The sequence below is a fragment of the Bos javanicus genome, chromosome 18, assembly GCF_032452875.1.
Source record: "Bos javanicus breed banteng chromosome 18, ARS-OSU_banteng_1.0, whole genome shotgun sequence".
Lineage (NCBI taxonomy): Eukaryota > Metazoa > Chordata > Mammalia > Artiodactyla > Bovidae > Bos > Bos javanicus.
Window position 1 is genome coordinate 21210266 of NC_083885.1, and position 25249 is coordinate 21235514.

The 25249-nt window shown below is 44.3% G+C and overlaps 1 protein-coding gene across 2 annotated transcripts in view; it reads right to left on the minus strand.

Annotated features, from left to right (window-relative positions):
• The window catches only part of TOX3 (TOX high mobility group box family member 3), a 121453-nt gene extending 96830 nt beyond the window's left edge, over positions 1-24623 (minus strand). For both annotated transcript variants that reach the window (XM_061387180.1, XM_061387178.1), the window contains exon 1: positions 24443-24623. In XM_061387180.1, coding sequence (XP_061243164.1) covers positions 24443-24529 — 87 coding nt within the window. In that variant the 5' untranslated portion in view covers positions 24530-24623. The remainder of the gene's footprint in view (positions 1-24442) is intronic.
• Positions 24624-25249: the final 626 nt, after the last annotated feature.

The following is a 25249-nucleotide window of genomic DNA, read 5'->3' on the forward strand; positions in this document are numbered from 1 at the left end:
TACTCATTAAATGAAGTGTGACTTTTATAGTGAAAATGTCAGTCTTTGCAGTTCATTAAATTCATTTAAAGTATAGCTGCTTGATATTTTTTTTTTTTTTCCTGGAAGAATAAAAGGACTACGAATTGAAGGCATACACTTGAAATTTAAGCATGTGTTTTCTTCAAAATTAACATTCAGGTTCTGTAACATTATTCATAAGACCCGGGGACTGTTTGCATCTTCCTGCATTTTACTTAGTGACCGTCGTCTTTATAGAGTACAGAGCTGTTTATCACAGCTGGATATGACCAGTGGAATGTCACTTTGGACATTAAGATGTCATAAGCTATTATGAATCTCTGGAATTCTGCATGTAGTATTAAAAAAACATTATCTTGAACTATGGCATCAGGAAAAAATATACCCTGGAAGATGTGAAATTTAATAACTCACTGAATCCAATAGGCCCTAAAAGGGGTCTACTTCAGTTTTTAAAGATAACTCTGATAAGATGTTTGATCGTCTGAAAGAAAAGGATATATTAGAGGTGGAATTTGAGAAATGAATATAAGTCAGTTTTTTAGGTGTTTGTGATTCTTTCTCCCTAAAAATGACTACGATTTACATGATGGGCCAGAAAATGCAAATGATGTCAAATCACCATGGGGACGAGGACAATGGCCCTTAATGAGATGTTGGAAGACTTCGGCATTTCTGAACCAGACATAAAGGGAATGAACATCCCCAGGCCCTTCCTCTTCTCAAAGATGCTAAAAGGGACTCAAGTCTTGTGAGAACACGGCTATCCCACTCCCCGCACCCGGGACCCATCAACCTCCCCTCCCCAGGCCACCCCCAGCCCCTCATGCCAGGTCTACGCAACCTCCAAAATAGAAGTATAAGCATGACCCTTGGAGCAAAGCGCCTGAAAGATAAAGCCCAACCTCTGAAGTGTGCCTGGAGAGACCTTTCCAAACGCAGCCTCTGTCCTCCCCTCTGGGCTTCCACTGAGATCCCCCATTTGCTGCCTGGTCGTGCCTCTATGACTTTCCTCCTCCCCCGCCAAGTTCTGCTAAAGTAAAATCCCCCAATCAGTTTCCTTAGCTGGAATGATCATAAAAAGAAAAAAAATTCTGCTCTGTTCTATTCCAGTTTCAAAAGTCTAAGCAATGTAGTGTTAGTCACTCAGTCGTGTCTTTAACTCTGCGATCCCACGAACTGTAGCCCGCCAGTCTCCTCTGTCCATGGGAGTCTCAAGGCAAGAATACTGGAGTGGGTTGCCATTCCCCTCTCCACAAAAGTCTAAAAGGCATGCTCTTTAAGGGGAAAAAAAGGAGGCTTGGGGTTTGACTTATTTTTAACCGGAGTGTAATTGCTTTTCAGCTCTGTGTTAGTTTCTGATGTGCAACAAAGTGAACCCACTCCGAGTATACATACGTTCCCTTCCTCTTGAGCCTCCCTCCCATCGCCCATCCCACTCCTCTTAGGTCATGAGTTTAGGGGTTGAGTTTTGGAAAGTAAACTTGCAGGACTTGACTGCCACCGTGTGTGTTGAACTCACTGCAACTAATTGGCTACAGTAAATAAAATGAACTGAAGAACATTTTGGATGAATACAAAGGTTGATGATTGGGGGAGGAGAGCTACCCACGTACTTATTAAAATGTAATGATCCATGCGAAGAAGTTTGTGGGGTTGTTTTCTTTTTTCCTTCTGCCCTTTTCCCTGAAGCCCTCCTACTGCAAAGGAAATGGGAAAAAAAAATTATCTGGAGTCCAGAGCACTTCCCTAAATTACTTAGACACATAAGTAAAACACATACAAAATAAAATAATAAATCAAATTCTACTTCAGACATCTGGCCACTTGTTAAGAAGCGTGCAGCCTGCCATCAGCAACTTTACCAGCTACACCTAAAGGGAAAAACATCAATTTCAAATCAGTGGCTACTGTCAAGCATGTATAAATGTATTTCATTTCTTCTTTGCAATCAGAGATAGTGGAGGCCTGAACTACAAAGGCAATAGCTAAAGAGAGGGTCTCTTCTCACACCTCTGCTACTTTCTACTGCTGGGACGTTCATCTGAGTCCCAGTACACGTGCCTGCACGCACGCGCACACACACACACACACACAGGCCCTTTCAACGTTTCCCAATTTTTTTTTTATATTTTCCCCACTCCCTCCCTTCCCTGTTATAAGTATTAATACTGCATTAATTTATAACACAAACTGCTGGGTAAACCCAAAAGGAAGAGTAAATGCGTTTAAACAAACAAAAAAAAATATACACACACATTATACACACACACACACACACACACACATCCCACTGAAAGATACCCACAATTGAATTATTTCTCTCTTTAAATAGCAAAAACATTGGTCTGCCCATAAAGAACTAAATGTTCACTTGTTTTCCTTTAGATCTTCCAGAATTGGCTCTCCAGGAACTTCTCCCATATTGGCCAAAGTAGCTACATTTTATAAGCTACTGCTGCCTCTAAGGCATGCTCCAACATTTCCACTGGCTTAAGTATTCTCATACTTTTTTCAAGTTTGTAGTTGCCCAAGTTTAATTACCCCAGAACAATTCCGTCATCGACAACTAACTAAAAGAGTGTGGAATTCCCCACCCCCATCCATCTATTCATTGAGATTCTACCATGTCTGGAATGTCCAGGGAAAGATTCAATAATCAAGGGAGAAATGAGTTGCAGAAACTCAAAGAGCACAGAATAGCCAAGGCAGGAGATTACGAAGCCTGGAGATGAGGACTCACTGAATTAAACATTCTTAAGCAGACTTACATACATAATGAATTGGTCAATTCTGTCCAATGTTTCTGAAAGAGATTACCCTTCCAACAAGCCAAATGAGTGTTCAAGGATGGTGGCTCAGATGGATTCCTGAACAAAATAAGTGTTAATCACTTTATCTCCCCCAATCTTTCTTTGTGAAGAAGAGCAACTTTTCATTTCCATAAAGCCTTGAAATCTGTTGGCTGGTAGGGGATGGGGGAGCGGTTTAGAGGAGGGCTGGTTAGAGGATGTAGACAATGAAGTCCCTGAAAAGGGGGATTTCCTGACAATAAAACCCTGATCAGAGCCCAAGAGGGCACATTGTTGTCTGCAGCAGTCCCCCTTCCCTTTGGGAATTCCAAGCATGGTAGAGAGGGAAAGGTCATGGCGACGACCGCTCTGGGAAGGATCAGCCAGGTAGGCTTTGCAATTTATTGCTTGGAAAATGCTGGACCGCCACAGTACATGTTCTTGGAATTTGTTCTTTTGAACACATTGCTACAGGTTCCTTAAGACATCCTATCAATTGTTCAAGGAATGTGTAATCAGTCTATAGAATCTTTATACAAGGGACATTGACTATTAGCATAATACATTTCAACTAGTTATAAACTGAGATTTTTCTGCACGCCAGACAGAGATGTGTTCTGAGGACAGACAATCAAGACTGACAGACATGGAGGTCACCGTGTAGAAAGTCAAAACTATTCCTTAAGCTTCTATGCACCATACGCAGGGGCCCCCAAACCTGACAGGTACTGGTCCATTGCCTGTTAGGACCTGGGCCTCACAGCAGGAGGTAAGCAGTGGGCGAGTGAGTGAAGCTTCATCTGTATTTACAGCCACTCCCCGTCACTCGAATCCCCCCAGTCTGCAGAAAAATTGTCTTCCAGAAAACCAATCCCTGGTGCCAAAAACATTGGGGACTGCTGCTATACAGAATAGTCACTGCAAAATATTTGAGGGATGAATGAAGAAAAGATTTCTGAGTTTGGGATTCATGTGACTCAAGCCTAAAAAGAATAACTGCTAGCAGATAAACTGGAAATGACCAAACACATGAAATAATCAACTTGAATGTGACCCCCAAATTAGAAGAAATGGGATGAGAAACAGAAGTCCTTGATATCCAGATTGTATCTGTTATTTAATGTAATCATTGCATAGAACCAGTCACTGATGTATTTTAACAATTCAAGTATCTAGAGACACAGGTGGACCCTAACTGAGCCAAGTCCCAAGTTCATGAACAATTATTCCGTCTAGTGAACACAGACCTTCTCTTCTCAATCTACTGTATCACATAGCTTTGCAAATTCAAAAGTTTTTTCTATTAGCCCAGAGAGATCCCCAAATAGAAAGAGAGAGGAAGAAAAAGAAAACAGTTGCCAGATGCCAAGACAGCTGTTGATTCTCTTACCTGGTCCAGGGACTTCCTTCCCCGGTGACTCCCCAAAACAGACACTGGCCTTCTTAGCTATTCTGAGGCACACACGGTAACGGAGCCTCCTTTTAGCTCCATTAGGCCCTAGAGAAAAACCTGCCCTATATTTAGATAAATGCCCTTTGTAGCGAAAGAGTACTTCATCCCAGTTAGCACTTTCTAAATGATAAGACCAGAAAGTTTTCCAAAATATTTCTCCAGCTCAGCGGTTCCCAACCAGGGGCAATTCTACCCCCCAAAGAACATTTGGCCAAGTTGAGAGACATTTCCAAGAGACATTTCTCGATTTTACTGGAGGTGCTACAGGCATCTAGTGACTAGAGGTTGCTGCTAACACCCAATAATATACAAAAAAGCTCCAAAACAAAGAATTATCTGGCCCCAAACATCAATAGTGCTGAGGTTGAGAAACCCTGACCTAGTTATACATTAAGCAAAGAAAACAGGATCCATCTATCAATGTTTAAGGTGTAAAGTCCTCCAAACAGTTCTGTTCATATATTTGATATTCCGGGGCAAGATCCTTCTCCCACAGTCTATTCAGCAATCTCTCCACATCTGAAGAAATTCACCTGATCTCAGGTGAAAAATAATAGCCTAGAATAATGATGATAATTACTGTGCCATGCATGGTGCTTAGTGGTGTCCGACTCTGTGACCCCATGGACTGTAGCCTGCCAGTCTCCTCTGGAATTTTCCAGGCGAGAATACTGGCATGGGTTGCCATTTCTTCCTCCAGGGGATCTTCCCGACCCAGGAATTGAACCTGTGTCTCCTGCACTGGCAGGCAGATTCTTTACCATTGTGCCACCTGGGAAGCCCCATTAATGATAATAGCTAACAATTATGAAGCCATTAGTATACAAAGAGCTACAGTCAATATTTACAACAACCCTATGCTATAAATGCTGTCATTAATTTCTACAAAGTAAATTTATTTATGGGCTTCCCAGGTGGCTCGGTGATAAAGAATCTGCCCACCATTGCAGGAGACTGGGTTCGATCCCTGGGTTGGGAAGATCCCCCAGATAAGGAAATGGCAACCAGTATTCTTGCCTGGGAAATCCTATGGACAGAGGAGTTTGGCGGGCTGTAGTCCACAGGGTCGCAAAAGAATTGGACATGGTTTAGCAACTGAACAACAAGAAGCTTATTTATTACACACAACAATCCCATGCAGCAGGTGGGTCTACAAGCCTCTAAAATGGAAGTCCTATGAGCAGGATTTCTCCGTTTTGTTCACCAGTGTCTGTCTACCACCCAACAGAACAGAACTCCCATTTTAGAGATGAGGCTCACAAATGTGCTGGAGATCAAAGAGCCCATACATAGTGGAAAGTGGCTCCAACCGGGCCTCTGCCCCAACACTCTGCCAGCCTGCCAACTGCTCGATATTCAGTCATTAAAATCCATTAGACCTCTTGAGCCAACCTTAGATAAACAACTGAAGGAGGAATGAGTCAGGCTGCTTTCCAAAGTTACCAAAATAAAGTTTTCCACTTTTCAGGGAGCTGATTAAACAAAACAGTGGCCCCAAGACAATGGTAAAGTACATCTGCATTGCCATGAGTCACTTTAAAGCAATCTAAGAGGGTGGCTGGTTTTACAAGAGGTTAACTGCTCCTCTTAATTTGGGCAAAGCTCACGTGGCACCGGGCAGGCTTCCCAGAACCAAGACAGCAACACTTTCTCAAAGATCAAATGCCCTGGGTGTGAGTAGAAATGTTTTCCAATTATGAGGGAGCCAACTCATGGGCCCTGGAATGTATGTGTGGACCAGTCACCACTTGACAACTGGTCCAATGGACTCCCAACGCTGGCGTAATCTTAGCACAGTCTTCAGGTAAAATTAAAACCGCATCTACTCAATTGCAGGTGGATTCTTTACCAGCTGAGCTACCAGGGAAGTCCAAGATAAATGCTAATGATGGCATAATGTGAACATATAGGAATTAGGGGAAATTTTTGACTGATAACAGAGCTCAAACACTGATTTGAATGCTCAGGGACTATCCCAATTTCTCTGTTCTCATCAATTCAATAGATTCCCTAACTCTGGGGAAAATATCCTAAAAGAGATGAACTCTAGCAAGAGTTTTAAGTTGAGAATTAGACTCGTCCTTATAAAAAGACCAAAAGGGGAAGGGAAGTGTTTGGTGATTTTTTTTTTTTTTCAGTTGCATAATATTGACTTAACCAGTAGACTTTAATTTCCTAAGTGGAAATTTCTCTTGTAGAAAGATATGCAAGGTATCCTTGACACTATATAAACACGCTCGTTGTACTTAGGAGCATTTTAAGTATTTATTCATAACCTGTCTTTCTCCACAAAAGAGTTGGGCGACTTTTAAAAGTACAATTGATTCTAAGAGAGAGTTTATATTTCTAAGAATCAAGGCAAAAAAATTAAGAAAATAATAAAGCCAAGATGACCAGAATGTACATTCTACTCTCCTGGATAGTTACTGAGTAAGTTTCATGTTGGACTCCAAGCTTCTTGGCAGCCAATGCAAAGAAATGAGAGTAACAAGATTAATAATACCTATTAGCTAAAGCTAAGTGATTTTTTTTCCCCCAGCTTTTCCTGTACAGTAACCTAAGATTCTCTGGTAAGACATCATAAAAGAGGACACTGGGATATGTAATGGGATACAGCCTAAACAGAACTGAAAAGAAGATATTCATGAAACCATTATTCCTGCAAAGTGAAGCCCTAGGAGTGTGCAATCGATGTATGAGAAAGACCCAGTGAAGCAACTGTGGAGCGGGGTGCACAACAGGGCATCGTCCTGAGCAGGCAGCTCTCAGGCTGGCAGAAGCCTCACATTAAATTAGGTTATCTGGTTGAATGGCTGCACTGCATCTTCTTCAGGCCATTCGCCATAAATATATTATCTCTTACAACCATTTTTACTAAGGATTGAGCAGCAGACTTCAAGAGCATCATTTCTGATAGGAAACTAAAGGACAAGAATTCTGTGTCAACCATTAAGTATAGTGGCCAAATTTATCATCGGAAAAACATTTCCCTGAAAGTTGAGTTCTCACATGTGGGTTACATTTCACTGGGAAATTTTAGTAGTCAAGCAATAAGGTGTTGCTGCTGATGCTGCTGCTAAGTCGCTTCAGTCGTGTCTGACTCTGTGCGACCCCACAGTCGGCAGCCCACCAGGCTCCCCCGTCCCTCGGATTCTCCAGGCAAGAACACTGGAGTGGGTCGCCATTTCCTTCTCCAATGCATGAAAGTGAAAAGTGAAAGTGAAGTCGCTCAGTTGTGTCCAACTCTAATCGACCCCATGGACTGCAGCCCACCAGGCTCCCCCGCCCATGGGATCCTCCAGGCAAGAGTACTGGAGTGGGGTGCCATTGCCTTCTCCAAATAAGGTGTTGACTATAGTCCAAAAGTTATCAGTTAACTTAAGGTTGAATTGGCCTCTTTAAAAAAAAAATACCCTTTTCTTTTTCCTCCCCACATCTGGACATCGTTTTTGTCTCTCTAGATATGAGTCTTCTGGATCACTCTCAACCACTGTCTCTCTTGCCTCCTGTTGTCCATATAAGTCTATCCGAATCCCTTTAAACAGACTTGGTTTTCCTTCACTTGGTTTCTGCGCTGAACTTCCACCAGTTTTACCCTAATAAACACACAGGTTCAAAAGTCGTGGGGAAGGCAGGTGAGTGCCAACTACAACCCCCCATCTTGCATCTGCTCAAACATCAGTGTTTTCAAAGTGTCTAACAATGAGGTGACTTTTCAGATGATCACAATGGTATATATCACAACTAAAGTCTTTCCCAGGAATCTAGAATTAAGACAAGCCATGAATAAGGGAATATGTAGTACAAAATTTTAGCCCACTGGCAGCTGGAAACCTGTCAAGCCAAAGTCAGAACTGGAGATAATATTTGAAAAATTATTAATGCACACAGAACAAGACTATTATGCCACCAAGAACGTAAGTATGAACAGCAGAGCTTTGAAGGCCAGGGAAAATAGCTAATTCAAATTAATATGTTCAAAACAACTGATATATCTAAGTAATGAACAAAAATATTAAGACAGGCAATCCTACTTTGTGATGCTGATCTATAGCCACTGTAATGACCCTTAATAAAATTCAATAATCTTTTCTAAGGAATTTTATTTTTCCTTAATGTGGTTAACTTTGGTACTAGATATGAAGGGTCTTCAATGTCAAGTTGAGGACAAAGCAATTTAGCCAGTAGGCCAATACTCCCAATATCTATTATGCATAAATGGATTAATTTAATAGATATATAAATAAGTGTTTTAAAAATATTAACAGTTTTGCATTTATTGTATGGCTAATTTTTACATATTGCAAGCAATACAAGATTGCCTTATGCAATAGTGATATAAAATAAAAAGTGAGCCAATGTAAAAAACAATTTTTTTTAATTTTTTGATGTAAGCTATTTTTAAAGTCTTTGTCAAATTTGTTACAATATTGCTCTTATTGTTTATGTTTCCGTTTTTGGCCTCAAGGCATGTGGGATGTTAGTTTTCTGACCAGGGATCAAACCCACACCCCCTGCACCGGAAGGTAAAGTCTTAACCACTGGACTGCTAGTGAAGTCCACAAAATATTTAATAAATAATATCAGTGGTGTATAGATATGACCAAAAAGAGGTGGCAAGGCTGAGAAAGCAGTGGTATACACAAAGATGAGCCACTGGAAGTGCTTGTAGAAGGAGAATGATGCTTAGACTAATATCCTTTTGAGGATCAAATCAAAGTGGAGCACAGACTCAGCTGCAGGTGGGAGAAATTTAGAGAATACCGAGTTGGTGAGGAGCCTTGGGTTAGGACAGAGGCCTGGGCTAGGATGCTGGCAATGGAAAGAAAGAAGATAGATGGAAAAGAGTGCATGAGAAGAAAAATGAAGACACTATGAAGAGTTATTGCCCTAAGGGAATGAAAGGGGCCAAGTAATCATGATTAATTTTTTGTATCTGAAAATAGTGAGGGCACTGAGAGAAATGGTGAAAATGTGAAGGGGAGCTTCGGGGGAAGAGGGATGCAGGTGGCCATATGGCTTATGTTGGATTTGAATAGATGGCAGACGGGGAAGTGGTAATATCTTCTAGAGAGCTGCCATGTAGGAGATGAGAAATGCATATGAAGCCAGAGATGAAGATTTGAGGCCTTGGGGGGTAGACTGCAAAAAAAAAAAGCCCCACATCTCCCTGTATCCACACGCCTTTGTCATGTGAATTTGCAATAGTTCCTTTCAAGAAATGGAATCTACTTCTCCCCTTGAAGCTGGCTTTGAGCAGTAGAATGTGCAAGAAGGAAGAGTTTCTGAGCCTGAACTCAAGGGTTCTTTGAACTTCTTAAAATGCTGCCATCCAGACTCCTGTGTACAATTTGGCTTGCCAGAGGGGAGAGACTACATGCGCTTGCAGGAGAAGCGAGGACCCCCAGCAGACAGTCAGCCAACCTCCAGAAGCAGAGCCTCCTAGCCGACCTGCCATCAATCACAAACACATAAGGGAACCCAGCTAAGTAAGAATAACTGTGCCATACTGTAGAGCAATTATCCTCCAATTAGAGTAAATAAATTTAAAAATAGAATAACTGTGCCTCTGGATCCAGCCTAACCTGCAGACTAGCAGAATCCCAAGGGAAACCTGTTTTTTGTTTCAAGCCACAAGGTTTAATTTGTTACACGGCAATAGATATCTGATACAAACAACATCAGAGAGAGAACAGCGAAAGGCAGACGGCAAGACCTGCACATGAAGTGGGGGAAAACATACAGGGGCAAAAGAGCAAGGAGACAAGTTTTGGGAGGACATTTCCACTCTCTGGGAAGAGGAGAGAAAGCAGACAGGACAAAAGAGCAGAAGGACCCAAATGCACTGTATTTGGGGACCAGAGACAAGGAAGGTCACAGGAGATAGAAGGGTAGGGGTAGAGACAGGAGATTTCAAGGAGCCATCAGAAAAGCATAGCCCCAGGGCTTAAAGTAGGATCTCACCTAAAGTTGCCACTCCATGCTCTTGCAAGAACGAACGAAGTCTCCCTGGGCAAGGCAGAGCTCACAGAAGAGGGAAAAGACAGTGTCAATAAATACAAGGAGAAACAGAAGCAAACTGCAGTGTGTTGAGAAGGGCCTGGGAGTAAGAAAGACATGGAACTCTAGGTAGACATTTCCAGTCTGAGCAACAGTGTAGAGAGATGTTAAAAAACAGGGAGTCAGATAAGTGTCAATGAAGATGGTCCTTTCTCGACTCACAACTACCAGAGTGGCCGGGACCCAGCAGCAACAAGTTAGCAATGCCAACCCTCCGGCACCCCCCAGACCCACTGATGTGCATTTTATCCCAACCCCCAGCTGACCTGCATGCACATCTCAGTTTGAGAAGCACTGCCCTTCGAGGTCTACAGACAAGGAAGAAAGAATGTTTAATCACATCTTGAGAAAGTCCTTCTGTTTTGAACTCCCTTTCAAGACCCCAGATAAAATCAAAGGCAGCATCTCCGTTTGGTACTAACACAGCTTCCACACCTCGCTAACACTTGCAAATCCTCCTTTTCAACAGACAGACAGCAGAGCCTGAGGCCAACAAGGTCTCCAGTGAGCTTTCCAGAATACTGTTTACTCCCCTGGTGTTTATCTTTAGGATTTTCCTCTAAGTCTGGGAAGTGATAGGGTTTTCCACTGGTGATAGTCTTCATTTACCATTAATTTATGTAAGGGAGAAAAGTGAGTTGAACGGAGACACGTATTATAACGTGTGTGTGTTAGTTGTTCAGTCGTGTCTGACTCTGCAACCCCACAGATTGTAGCCCTCCAGACTTCTCTGTCCATGGAATTTTCTGGGCCAGAATACTGGAGTGGGTAGTCATTCCCTTCTCCAGGAGATCTTCCCCACCCAGGGATCGAACCCAGGTCTCCTACACTGCAGGCAGATTCTTTACCATCTGAGCCACCAAGGAAGCCCATGGATGGACTGAGGAGACAGCCAAAATTATGACAAGTGAGGTGGCCCTCAACAAACTGAAGGTGGAAAAATCTGAAGTGCATGTAGTGGAGGTCAGAGGACATCTAGACACATTTGAAAGTAGACAGGAACCAGACAGGAAAGACGGGAGTTGTCTGCAGAATCAAGAATATTTAACAGTCAGAAAAGGAGTGGCATTGTTACGGGGGTGGGGATGGGGTGGTGGGGATTTCCCCCCAAGAGTAGAAACTGCTCTCCTCTGGGTCTGGATGAAAGAGAGAAGTGGTTCCTACACAAGTGGGGATGACAGCAGAGCAATTCCCAGCAGATAATATCAACGTTCCTGTGAAGTGAAAGCTGAGAGTTCACTTCTAAGACTGAGGGGAAAGCTTGTCTGACTGTGACTTGAAAAGAGTGGGGAGCCCTTGGGCTCTCCATTTGGAAAATGTCCAAGAGAATAAACAGATGAACAAAAGGACTCAGGCACACTCAGACAGTTTTATTTTAGTAGGGAAAATGGCCACAGTTCTCAGTTACCCTAAAGTTGAGAAATAGGGTTGGGCAAAGGCTGACAAAGCCTACATGGCAAAAGGGGAGGGGGCTGAGGAGGCATGGTGGGGAGGGATGCCTTGGCTTTGCAGTGGTCAAAGGTTAACTAAAGGGACCAGGGGCTTCAGGGGGTTAAGTGAGGAGAAAGGGCAAAGAGAACCATAGGCTTCTGGGGAAGATGATTCGGTGGACATATGGATATGATGAGTTAGAAGTAAACTGGGTTTGATCAAAGAGGAAGCATGTCCATTGAAAAACAATCTCATTTAAAAATGCAACTAAAGATTGACTTCTGCATAAAACTCTGTTACCACGAGTTTGGACTTGAGAAATGATAGTGTAAAAATTCAAGAGGTATTTCGAAAAGAAAAGAAATTTGGACCTAAAATATAGGTAATCAGTTAACGTCAGGACACTGAATTTGCAGCTCCCGCAAAGAAGATCAATCATCGTGTATTTTAAGCTGGCCCAAAATAAAACCCCAAAGCTGAAGAAAGGATTGAAAAGATAGCATGGTGTATCTCTTTCACTAAAAGAGGACCCTCTAAGGGGCAAATAAAAGCTAAAATATTGAATGAAGTAAAACACAACATCACAGTTTGTACTTGGAGATAACCGGAAAAGGTTCCTCAGACCACACTCACAGGCACTCATGCCTGCTTCCTCAGTACCTGAGTGTCTGCCTGGGCACACGGCCAGCCACAAACTTGCACTGATAGGTGTGGCCTTGTGTCTCAGCTCTGGCCAGTGAGGAATAAGCAAGTGTCCTGTGGCAGCCTCTGGAAACCTCCCTTGACCGCATTTCCTTCCTGCTGGTTGGACCATGAGGATGACGGGCCCTCCACCTTGAACCATAAGTTCAAGGGGCGTGTGAAAGTTGGAGGTAAGCTCGGGTCTCAGACGTTTAGGAAGCCCCCATAGTAGCCCTGTACTACTTACCTCTAGTCTTCATCAGGGACAAGAGAAAATCTACCTCACTTAAGCACTGCTTCTCAAGTGGTTTTTTTAAGGTTTTGTGTTTTGCTTGTTTTGCTTTATATTTTGGCCACACTTCACTGCTTGTGGGGATTTTAGTTCCTTGACCAGGGGTCAAATCCAGGCCCCCAGCAGTGAGAGCAGAGACTGCTAACCATAGCTATTGTTGTTCGGTTGCTCAGTCGTGTCTGAGGCCTCCCTGTCCTTCCCCACCTCCCAGAGCTTGTTCAAACTCATGTCCATTGAGTCAACAATGCCATCCTACCATCTCATCCTCTGACATCCTTTTCTCCTCCTGACTTCAATCCTTCCCAGCATTCTGGTCTTTTCTAATGAGTCGGCTCTTCACATCAGGTGGCCAAAGTATTGGAGCTTCAGCTTCAGCATCAGGCCTGTCAATGAATATTCAGGACTGATTTCCTTTAGGACTGACTGGTTTGATCTCCAAGGAACTCTCACGAGTCTTCTCCAACACCACCATTCAAAAGCATCAGTTCTTCAGTGCTCAGCCTTCTTTATGGTCCAATTCTCACATCTGTACATGACTACTGGAAACACCATAGCTTTGACTATATGGACCTTTGTCAGCAAAGTAATGTCTCTGCTTTTTATATGCTGTCTAGCTTTGTCATAACTTTTCTTCCAATGAGCAAGCATCTTTTAATTACTGGGGGTGGGGGCGGGGGGTGCCCTCAAGATTTTCTTTCCCTGTTACTTGCAAGCAAACCCTAACTCACAGGTTCTTCTTTACCTGCATCAAAGTTTCCCCTTCCTTGACCATTTCTGGAACACTTGGAAGATCCCCTGGAGAAGGAAATGGCAATCCACTCCAGCACTCTTGCCTGGAAAATCCCATGGATGGAGGAGCCTGATAGGCTACAGTCCATGGGGTCACAAAGAGTCGAACACGACTGAGTGACTTCACTTTACCAAACCAACCACTGGCCTCTGTCTAGAATATCTCCCCATGTACCCATATTGACACACTCACATATACACTCGTATTTCCTGAACACTCACTTATAAACACCTGCTCTCCCACCAAACGAGAGGTTTCTCAAAGGCAGACCACATCTAATAGGCCCTCATAAGAAGTGGATTCCTAATAAATGCATAACAGGTAACAACGAATAGGCACAGGCTATTTCTGGTTTCCACAAAGAACAAGAAACATGAACAACTCAAATCTTCAAAATTCTTCAAAAGCATCAAGCTTCACTTCATTTAGCAGTCTAAATGGATTTTTCCCCTCTTTTTTTAATACCACACATCTGCTTCCTTTCACTGTGACATCAGTGTTTTGCTGTCCCTCTGAGGTACCATTGCTCCATTGTACCATGTACCATGGTACCATGACTCTTGGCTCATCTGGTTTCTGTGGGGGCTGCCAGTATGCACCTCTGATTCTAAGATGGGTATGTGACACTGGGCCTGGGCACGTGACCCAATTCTGTCCAATGAGACTTGATGCACACCAAGTACTAAGACAAGTGGGGAAGAGAATTGTTTCCTCTTGGGAAGGCTGTGCAGGTGTGACTTGCAGCTGTTACTGGACATCTTTCCACCATCTGAGTATAACCTGACTGAGAAAGAAGCCAAACAGATGAAACAGAACTAATATAAAAGAGCCTTGACAGCTTCCCTTTGGAACACCTGGATCCAGCTATGCCTGAAGCAAAACTTACAACCCTTTTTCTATTTAACTCAGTTTGAGGATTTTCTCTACTTGGATTCAAAAGAAGTTTTACCTGTACAACAGTTTTGATGGCTTCTCCATTAAACACTGCTAGAATTTTTTGTGTAAGCCAAATAATAAGAGTTGGGTTTCTCCCTGAAGACAGGCATGCATGAGTGCTAAGTTGCTTCAGTCATGTCTGACTCTTTGCAACCCTATAGACAGTAGCCCACCAGGCTCCTCTGTCCGTGGGATTCTCCATGAAAGAACACTGGAGTGGGTTGCCATGCTCTCCTCCAGAGAATCTTCCTGACCCAGGGATCAAACCCATATCTTTTACATCTCTATCACTGGCAGGCGGATTCTTTACCACTAGTGCCAACTGGGAAGCCCGAAGACAAGCATAAAAGATTACAAAACAGATCTACTACTATTCTTTATGAGTACTCTATAGTTCTAAATTTAACTCATCCTTTTTTCCAAAAAAAAAAAAAGTTTCAAGTCAAACATACATATTTAATATAAGTTTTCTGCAGGTCAGCATTTGGGACTTCTACTTCCTACATCTAGAAGATTTTTAAAAGAAAGTGGAAAACTTCTGTTATTCTATGGCACATCAAAATCCCTTGCTCATTACAAATTAGCTGTAGAAACTGCTGGAAAATCTCATAATACGGTATAGTTCTACTATACCAATTTAACATATGTTGAGAACTCACTTCCGTTACAATATTTAACATAATTCTTTTATATAAACAATTTATAGTCAGTGTAGCAAAGGCCACATTAAACTTGCAAGCGCTGGAATAGAAGGGCCCACCTTAAAATCTAGTTCCTCTAAAAGAATGAATCTACATCATTCAGATAGTATTTAGAGTGAAATCCAAACACTTCTTGATATCGGCCAATTTGTTTAACTTCAGGATTATGAAGACATTAAAAGTATTCTTTTATAAACAAAGTAAAATTAAATTAAGATTAAAGACAGAATGTTAGTCCTACAAGAAGGGCCATTTTCCAATGGCTCATGGGTTTTACACACGCATGGAACATATTTAAAAGAACGAGGCCTCCCAAAGGAAGGGATTAAGATACAAACCTAGGAAACAAAGAACATAAAATGATCTACTACAGAGAGAGAAAATAAAATCTGTCAGAAGCTCATGCAGACCTTGAATAAAAGCCTCTATTTCTTATATTTTAACAGTTTTGTAAAGAGTGCTGAATCCACCTGTAAAATATATTGAATTTATAGGCATACTTAGCTGAAATCCTGTCTTTCCTCATCAACCACACTCAAAACAGATTCCCTAAGATACTAATGCCATCATTAACACGTCACAAAATCCAATTTGAACTTGTACCTCTTACATCAAGAAAAACACATGAAATATTTTAATTCAAAAGTGGCTGACGTGGTTGTAACATAAAGTGTTACAAATTTTGCATCATTCCCAGTTGATGACCACTATTTAAGGATGCTTTTTTCCAAATGACTGTTCAGATAGAAAAAATATACCATCACACACTCACACTCCTTTTTTGTATCATAGTTGTAATGGTAGAGCAAGATTTCCAAATTTTCTGAGTTTCACATGTCATGTCCTAAAATACCACCTCCCTAACTGGGAAGCTGAATTAACAAATACCGCATCAGCCAACCCTCTTGATTAAGTGCGTATCCTTGCACCCCTGTCTCCTTACATTTAGAGGAGCCACTTGCATTTGCAGTGCTTTATCACATGGAGGAAGACCTCAACTTTGGTCCTTCAGCCCCGATCTCTCTCTCTGTCTCTGAGTTCCAGGGCACTGGCAGGTTCCAGGGCACCTACTTGATATCTCTGTGGGAATGTTCCAGCAAAACATCCTCAATCAGCTCCATCTGTCCTTCAACACCAGCTCCTCCTTTGGCCTCTCTGCTTCTGTTTGAGGTCAACATTCACTCAGGTCCCAAGTTCAAACACTCTGCCTCCTTTTCTCCTTCCTAAGCTACAGAGATGCTCTGTTCCCTGCCTCTCTCCTTCACATCCATACCCACCTCTCCTTAGCTCAAATCCTTCCTCCCTGCCCCTACCCTCACAACCTCTTCTCAGGTCCCACACGAAAAAATCGGAGCCATCTTCACACAGGGCAACCCCACCCACACCGCCAGTCCTCTCAAAATTGTTCAGATGTGCCCCACAGTAGACACAGGTGTCTTTCCAACAGCCTTCCTCCTTGCTAATGGAGCATAACATTCATTATGCTCATATGACATGTGCCCAGCCCCAGGGGATGACATGGGATTGGTTGATCACAGCAATCTATTTGCCAATGATGGATCTAGGGTGGACATGTGATCCATTTCTGATCAATAAGTCAAAAGAGTTTAGTGGAACTGTTATCAAGAAAGCTATTCTTTAAAAAAAAAATTATTGGAATACAGTTGCTTTACAATGCTGTATTAGTTTCTGCTGTACAGCAAAGTGAATCAGCCAGAGTACGTACACATGTACTCAGTTATGTCTGATTCTTTGCGACCCCATGGATGGTAGCCTACCCACCAGGTTCCTCTGTCCATGGAATTTTTCAGGCAAGAACACTGAAGTGGGTTGCCATTTCCTCCTCCAGGGGATCTTCCCGACCCAGGGATCCAACCTGCAGCTCTTGCACCTACTGCATGGGCAGGCAGATTCTTAACCACTGAGCCACCTGGGAAGCCATGTATATACATATATTCCCTCTTTTGCGAATCTCCTTCCCACTTAGGTCACCACAGAGCACTGAGTAGAGTTCCCTGTGCTATACAGGAGGTTCTCATCAGCTATCTATTTTACAAATAGCCGTGTGTATATGTCCATCCCAATCTCCCACCCCATTTTCCCCACTTTGTGTTCCTAAGAGATGTATAGGAGGAGAAAGTGCTCCTTTGCTACCACTCCCACCACATCGCTATTCTGTTTCTCATTTTGCATGATATCATGTGAGCATGTGATGCCAAGAGCTACAGCAGCCACCCTGTGACCATGAGGAGACTGTTGAAACTCCCAAGGATGGCAGAATAAAAAGAAAAGCAAACAGGTTTCTTAAAGACATGACTGTACTGTGCTTGGTCACTCAGTTGTCTCCGTCTCTTTGCGACCCCATGGACTGTAGCCCACCAGGCTTCTCTGTCCATGGGATTCTCCAGGTAAGAATACTGCAGTGGGTTGTCATGCCCTTCTCCAGGGGCTCTTCCCAATCCAGGGATAGAACCCAGGTATTCCACACTGCAGGCGGATTCTTTACCATCTGAGCCACCAGGGAAGACATGACTGAACCATCCAAAACAGCCAGAGATGGCCCACCTAAAGGCTTACAAGTAAACCAGTGTCCTTATGGGTGATGCCACTGTTTGCTGGGTATTCTATTCCCTGGAGCCCAAAGCATTCTAACCCATAAACGTACACAGAACAAACTCTTTCCCTTACCACTTAACACCCTCCATGCCATGCTACTCACAGCATGACATCATCACCTGGCAGCCCCACCCCAGACCGATGCTACAGAATCTCTAGGGGTAAAGTCCAACAGTCTGTGTTATAAAAAGCATTCTAGGTGATCACCGTACATGCTAAAGTTTAACAAACACTGCTCTATAATATGATCACTCTTTTCCATTTAATCTACTCTCCTACATACCATAAGGAACACTTCTCTAATGACAGTGACCTCATTTCACTAGGTCTGGGCATCATTTGATGCTCGCTTAATTTCATCTCTTTCTAATCAAAGTTTTCAAACTTGAAGCCTCCTGGGACCTCAGAGATTTACCGAGGTCTAAGTATGAGGAAGAGAGAGAGGAAAGGACCATGGTGAACGGTGGAATGCATGGTTGTCTGAATCAGGGCAACAAGAGATGATGCCAAGAGGGTACAGGTCTAGTACTGCCAGGTTTATGAGGAGGGAAAAGCTGGGAATCCAGATTTATATGCAAAGACTTTGAGAAGCATACAGCTCGTTTCTTTTTAAAAAATACTGGTGCAAAGTAAACAAAACCAGTCCTCAAGTGGATTCAGCATTCCCCTGACAGTTTGTGATCTGGAATAGAAAGTTCTTGCAATATCCACACACACTTTGAATGCTGTGGACACAGACAACTGTTGGCTTCACCTGAAATGACTGAAATTAATACTCTTTGGCTAACTATGTTAGGCTCCACTGAGCACAGGGTGCTCATCAACACTCCACTGTTTGGGACGGCAAAATGCGGGTGGCGGGGTGAGGGGTATGGACATCTAGTTACTGTCAGCAGGATCACTTTATTCATTAGTCACCACAGCCTGGACACCTAGAACTCCAAGCCTCTTGGGGGCCTATAAAAATGTTCAAAATATGAGAAAAAAAATAATTGGCCACACAGCACACACACACATGTGCACACAGACACACACCATAAAATTAAAACAAATAGATGCTTAATTAAATGTCTACAAAATACAAACACAAACCACCTCATCAATAGCAACTGAGATATGGTATTACATCATATTATATTAAATGGAGGACGTGGAGGGGAGCCCAGACCGATATGACTGAGGCATTGCCAAGGTCCTCAGAAGACCCTGAGTGCCCACCTGGAACCAACCATTCTGCCCTAGGTCTTATCTTCTTTATAGCAATCACAAACTTCACACCCAGTTTTACTGCCCCTTGACACTACTCACTCCAGGATCCTCAGCCTAAAATAAAGCTTCCAACCATGGCTGCACATTAGAATCACCTGAGGAGCTTTTAAATGCTGCTGCCGAGATCCCATTCCCAGAGATTCTTATTGACCTACTCTAGGGTAAGGCTCGGAGAAAGTGATGGCATCCCACTCCAGTATTTTTGCCTGGAAAATCCCATGGACGGAGGAGCCTGGTGGGCTGCAGTCCATGGGGTCGCTAAGAGTCAGACACGACTGAGCGACTTCACTTTCACTTTTCACTTTCATGCATTGGAGAAGGAAATGGCAACCCACTCCAGTGTTCTTGCCTGGAGAATCCCAGGGACGGGGGAGCCTGGTGGGCTGCCGTCCATGGGGTGCACAGAGTCAGACACGACTGAAGCGACTTAGCTGCAGCAGCAGGGTAAGGCTAAGTTTCAGTATCTTCTACAAGCTTCCTCCTACATAACCATGACCGAAGGCAGGGCTGAGACCCCACTGTTCTAGAACCATTTCCAGAAACATTCTCTGAGATAGACATCTTTCCAGTTAGACCAGCTTGATTTCCTTTCTGCTGCCTTGGCTTGGAACACAGGAAGATTACGGCACCATCAGTGGACTAATTATCTAGAACAGGGGTTGGCAACCTTTCTCTATAAAGGGGCAAACAGCAAATGCTTCAGGCTTTGCAAGCCATGCAGTCTTTGTCACCATGACTCATCTCTGCCACTGCGGCATCAAAGCAGCCCACCTCCCAGATAAGATGTAAACAAATGAGTGGGGCTGTGTTTCGATAAAACTTTATTTATGGAACACGAAAGTCAATTTCATGTAGTTTTCACAGTCACAAAATATTGGGTTGGCCAAAAAGCTCACTTGGGACTTTCTGTACCAATTTACTTAAAACCCAAACGAACTTCTGGCCAATCCAATATTATACTTCTTTCAAATTCTTTTAACCATTTAAAAATGCAAAGACCAACCTTAACTTGCAGACCACAGCAGAACAGTCAAGGGGCCAGATGTGACCTGCAGGATACAGTTTGCCAAATGCTGGTCTATAACAACTATTCCATTGGTTTGAGACAATGAAAGTAACAAATGATAGAATCCAAACGATTAGATTAATCCCCCACTCACTCAAATAAACAATCCATGTAGGTGAGCACTGCAGTAGAACTGCCCACAGAGTTGAACATAAACTAGAAATGACATTAAAAAATGATATTTCGAACTCTCATCTGCCTATGAGTTTGTCAAGACAAAAGTTGAGCATGCTTCAGAGTACTACATAATGATTTCAATTGTTTGTTAATTTGCAGTATTTAAAATTCAGACTATTTCCCATAAAAAAAAAAAAAACAGATTATCATTCTCTTGAAAAAAAAGAAATGCAGAATATGGAGATACTGGGTCAAATGTTGGCATGACAAAAATCTAATAATGCTGAGCAAGGCGCCCCTTTCAATGGGGCATGTTCTCCACTTAACCAGAACACCTGGCTTCATGAAGGTTAACCAGATGTCCCTATTGACATTTTGTGTTTATGACCCCTGCTTTAAGTTCCTTAGAAACAATTTATTTCCTTCACAACGTGGTTTCCACATCTTATTTAAATACCTGACATGAAAAATCTCTCAATCTGCTCTCAAAGTTCAATACTCCCATACTCTAGAACCTATAAATGAAATCATGAGTTCTTATGCTAGTGCAAGATATTAACTTAAAGAGAGTTTCAGTCATACGCCCCTGCCCTCTCAATATGTTCTCAATTTAAACCATGGTCTCCACCGATACAGACCAATGACAAATCACCCTTCAGGTCCTCCTACTCTTCAAGCTAGGTAAGGAAGAAGCCCATGAGGTGGAGGAAAAGAGTTCACATCAGAGCGTCTTAATTAAGCAGAGTGATCGATAACACATATAGTAATTAGAAAGGAATGTTTGGGACTATAGAGTTACAACAGTTAGGACCATTCTACCTAGGGTAAGAAGTCAATAGCGGTATTTTGAAAGGGGGCAGGGAAGCCCTAAGAACATGCAGAAAAGTAACTAGAGTTGGGTCCAAGTTCATTATTAACCCACAGTGTGATTTTATCTTGCTTACACCCACGTTAAATACAACAGTTTATTTAGGGGGAACAGACTTCTGAACATGCTGATGGATATGTTGCATATTATCTTCTTACTGGTGAAGACAAATTGAACCCGGAGAAAGAAAAAAACCCAGATATATAGACAATGGGTCATTAATTCACTTGAGTAAGATAAGGCCTTTTTCAAAAAAATATATATAGGTGTTAGTTTAATTAGTTAGCTGCATCAGAAAAAGAAATGCTCAAACAATAGATTTTCCACTTGAAATTAAAATGGAAATTAGCCCTGAGGAAATAGAGATGACTTTAAGTTTATACATCAGTGGCTGGTTCATGAATTATTAACTGATTTTAATGATCCTGGCTATATTTTATTTGAAGTTATTCTCCTACTTGCAATGACTTTTGAACCCTCAAAACTCTTTCATCCATTCTCCATAGACAGAGTTACACACTTTCATGATCGCTGACATTTAAAAAGGATCCATATACTCACAGAATGTAAAGGTAATGCACATGATATAATTTATACAAAGGACTCTAGTCATTTGTTAAAGAGAGAAATGAATGAAACCCTATTATTCACGGTTTGTAAATAAATTTAAAGATAAGCGCTAACTTTGCACTTGTTAAGCCTGAAGCAGAGGGCTCTGTATTTCTTCTAAAGTTTCCCAGATGGTCGTTAAAACAAGAAAGGGCAGAAACAGACTTTCTTAGAAAGCCATCATTTCCCATCCAGAAAGATAATATATATGATTAAAAGTTAAAGTCTTTGGAGATTAATAATTACAGATGTTTTCAAATAAAATAAATGCATGCCTTTGTCTGCTAGTTTTTACATTTTCAATATAAATCTGTATTGAATAATGCCACTTCAGACACACAAGTTAGCTATGAAACGAAGTGCTATAAACCTTTAATTAGCACTTGCTGTTTTATACCCATGAAGTTAATACTTCCTCTTCTCCTTCATTCTCTCCATAAAGAAAAATTACAGGGAATAGAGTTGGGTTGTTCACTTATGAAATGAAGAGTAGGAAAATATAGTATCGTGGCTCAATTGAAAGATTTTTGTATTTTTATCTGCAAGGAATGAAATGCAAACATCCCTTAAAATAAGGGCAATCTGATTTGTACCAATATTAAGTGCTAACTTTCATAAGTTGGGTACACAGAGCACTTAAGATGACAGATTGCAGAATTACTATGAAACCGAGTTATTTCAGGCAAATATCTGCTTTAAGAAAATATGACAGCAATCCAACTTGCGTCCCTACTCCTGAAGGTGAACAAGCATTTCAATAAATATTGTCTGTTTTTAAGCTTTCTAGACCCTCCCTGAAATAAAAAATGTTCTGAGTTTAAATTGACTCCAAATAGCCTTTCTCAAAAAATAAAAAGAGACACACACAAAACACCCACAATTTCCTCTGGTCCCTTGAAGTACCCTTGGGATCCTAGTGAACAGAGATTTGCCACGCATTGCAGTGACTGGATTAGTACAAAAGGTTTCTATTTTGGTGTCATTGGAGTGTTGCTGATCTTAAATCAGAGAAAGAAGTAGTTACATTAGGAAAGGTAATGGCTTCCAAAAATAAGAGCCTGCCCAGTTAGACAAGGCTTGCATACACAAGGCTAAGTTGTAAGGAGACAAATAATACCCCACTGGAACAATTAGGTGGATTCTCAGATACACTACATACTTAATTAGGCTGCCTGAGTCCCTAACTGAGCATACATGGGGGACTTTTTAAAGCATTGAATAACCTGAGTAAATCCAAAATCAGAGGACAGAAACTAAACGGTAACTCTGGCTACCTCGGTGGGCTTTTTGTTGCTTCTCTTTCAAAGCTCAGGAATTTGGAGAGCTTGAATGCCCCCGCCTCGCCCTCGCATCACCAAAGCGTTAAAACACACTGAATAGTGTCCCTTCCTTCTCTACTTGCTGGGAGGCCCCTCAGTGCCAGGCGCAGAGCTGGACGATGACGACATAGGGGACAAGCGTGACGGAGAGAGACCTTGATGGTCTTTCACGAACTTCAGCACTGGAGTTGCGATCGGATGGGAGTATAAACAAATAGAGAAGGACAGAAGCCTCCATCAGCCACGGGGCACTGCAAACCGTTCCTCCCTCGATACAATTCCCCTTCTTCCTGCTATGTACTCATTACTTTTGTATAGCATCTTTCTTTCGGCAGGCTCTTTATTTCCTCCTCTGTTATCCAAGCAATCATAAACAAACTGAGATTTGAAAGAAAAAGGGGGGTGGGGGTGGGGGAGGGAGGAGCAGGGGTGGGAAGGAGAAAGAAAAACCACATTCAAAAGGCACAGCTCTTTCTCTGAATATCGCCCTCGGGGTGATGTTTCCTCCAAAGCTTGGCCTTGGGGGCTTCAGGAAGGATGGAGAACGCGAGTCCGCGCTGCCCTGGCCCAAGGACTCCGGCTCCCGCACTGACTCTCCGCTCCGCGCGGCGCCAGCTGCCCTTCCGAGAGATCCACCTTCCGCCACCTGAAATGCTCGGTCCTCAAAGTTGGCGCAGGGGGAGGTGAAGGAGGTGGGGTGATCCAGGGCGTGGTGTGGAGGTCTCCAACCCTGATCTCCCCGAAATGCCAAATTTACCCCTCCCCAGAAAATGAAAGATGAGAAGCCACTCGCGCTAACCCGGGAAGAGCGGGCCCCTCCGTTGCGTGGTCCAAAGTGCCCCAGCGAGAGGGCAGCAAAGGCCACCTGCGGGGGTCCCACCACTTCCCGGCCCCCTCTTCCCCCCATCCAGGGCACGCTCAAAAGTTAGTTCCTTTCCTTCGCTAAGCGGCCCCTAGTCCAGCTCTCGGGGGCGTGGGGGAGGTGAGATGGACTGGGAGGGGGGTGGCGAGATCATCAGACCACGAGATCGAGGACTCCTGAGTTGCCCCCCTCCACCCCAAACTCAGGGAGCCTGCGATCGGGTTTACTAATAACAACAACAAAGCCAGTGCCCCCTTGCAGTTCTTGGGCTGCTCCTTGCTTCTTTGGGGGCAGCCAAAGAGAGTCGGCGGAGTGGGGGGTGGGGGAGTGAGATAGTGGGAGGAGAGGCGGAGGGGAGAGGGGAGCGCAGGCTGAGGGACAAAAAGGGGGGTGGGAAGGGGGCAGAAAGAGTAGAGAGAGAGAGTTGGACAGAGACGAAGGCGCAAAGGGAAAGGAGTGGAGTAGGGAGAGAAAAGTGCAGCAGGCAGAGCTGGGCGCGCCCGGGATGGAGAGATGGCCCCCGCCCCGCCGCCCCCCGGCCCCAGCCTGGCCCGGTCACCTTGCTGTAGCCGTAGTACCCCAGGCACTGCGCGAAGTCCAGGCCGGCGGGGTCCCCGGCCGCCGCGGGGTAGAACCTCACATCCATGCCTGAGCCGGGCCCGGGGCCGCGGGGCCGGTACTAGGGCTCGCCGGGGCCGGTGCCCGCCTCCTCGAAGCCGCTAGATCCACCGTCGAGGGGCGCCGGGCCGGGGTTGTCCCGGGGGCGGCGCGCGGGACGCGGGGCCGGAGGGGCGCAGCGACCTGGAGCCGAAGGAGCCCGGGAGCCGCGGCCGCCGCACACAAAGGCGCGGCCACGCGAACCGCGGGAGAGCGGGAGGCGGCCCGGGGGACGCGCCCCGCCGGGGCACCGAGGCAGCGCTGCGCGCGGGCCGGGGGCCCAGGGCGCGGGGCGCGGCGCGGGGGCCCGGGACGGCGCGGCGAGTTCAGGTGCGCGGGGCGAGGCTGGGACGGCGGCGGCGGTGGCTGGCCGCGCTCCTCCTCCTCCTCCCCGGGCGGACTGAGGAGAGGAGCCGCGGAGACAAGGGGCCCGGCCCCTCCCCTCCTTCTCCCCCTCCTGCCTCCCTCCGCCGCCGGTCCCCTCCCCGCGCTGCCGCCGCTCCGCCCCTCCCACCGCGGGCAGCTGGCGCGCCGCCCGCCCCGCCGGTGCGCTCTCGGCCCGGACCGCCTCCGGGCGCGCGGACCCCGCCCCGCCGGCCCCTGCCCCGCGCGGCCCCTCGCCGCTCACCCTGCGCCTCGCGCAGCCCTCACCCGCCCCGTCGCCCGCCCGGCGGTCTCCCCCTCTCCGGGGCCCCTCTTCTTCCCACCG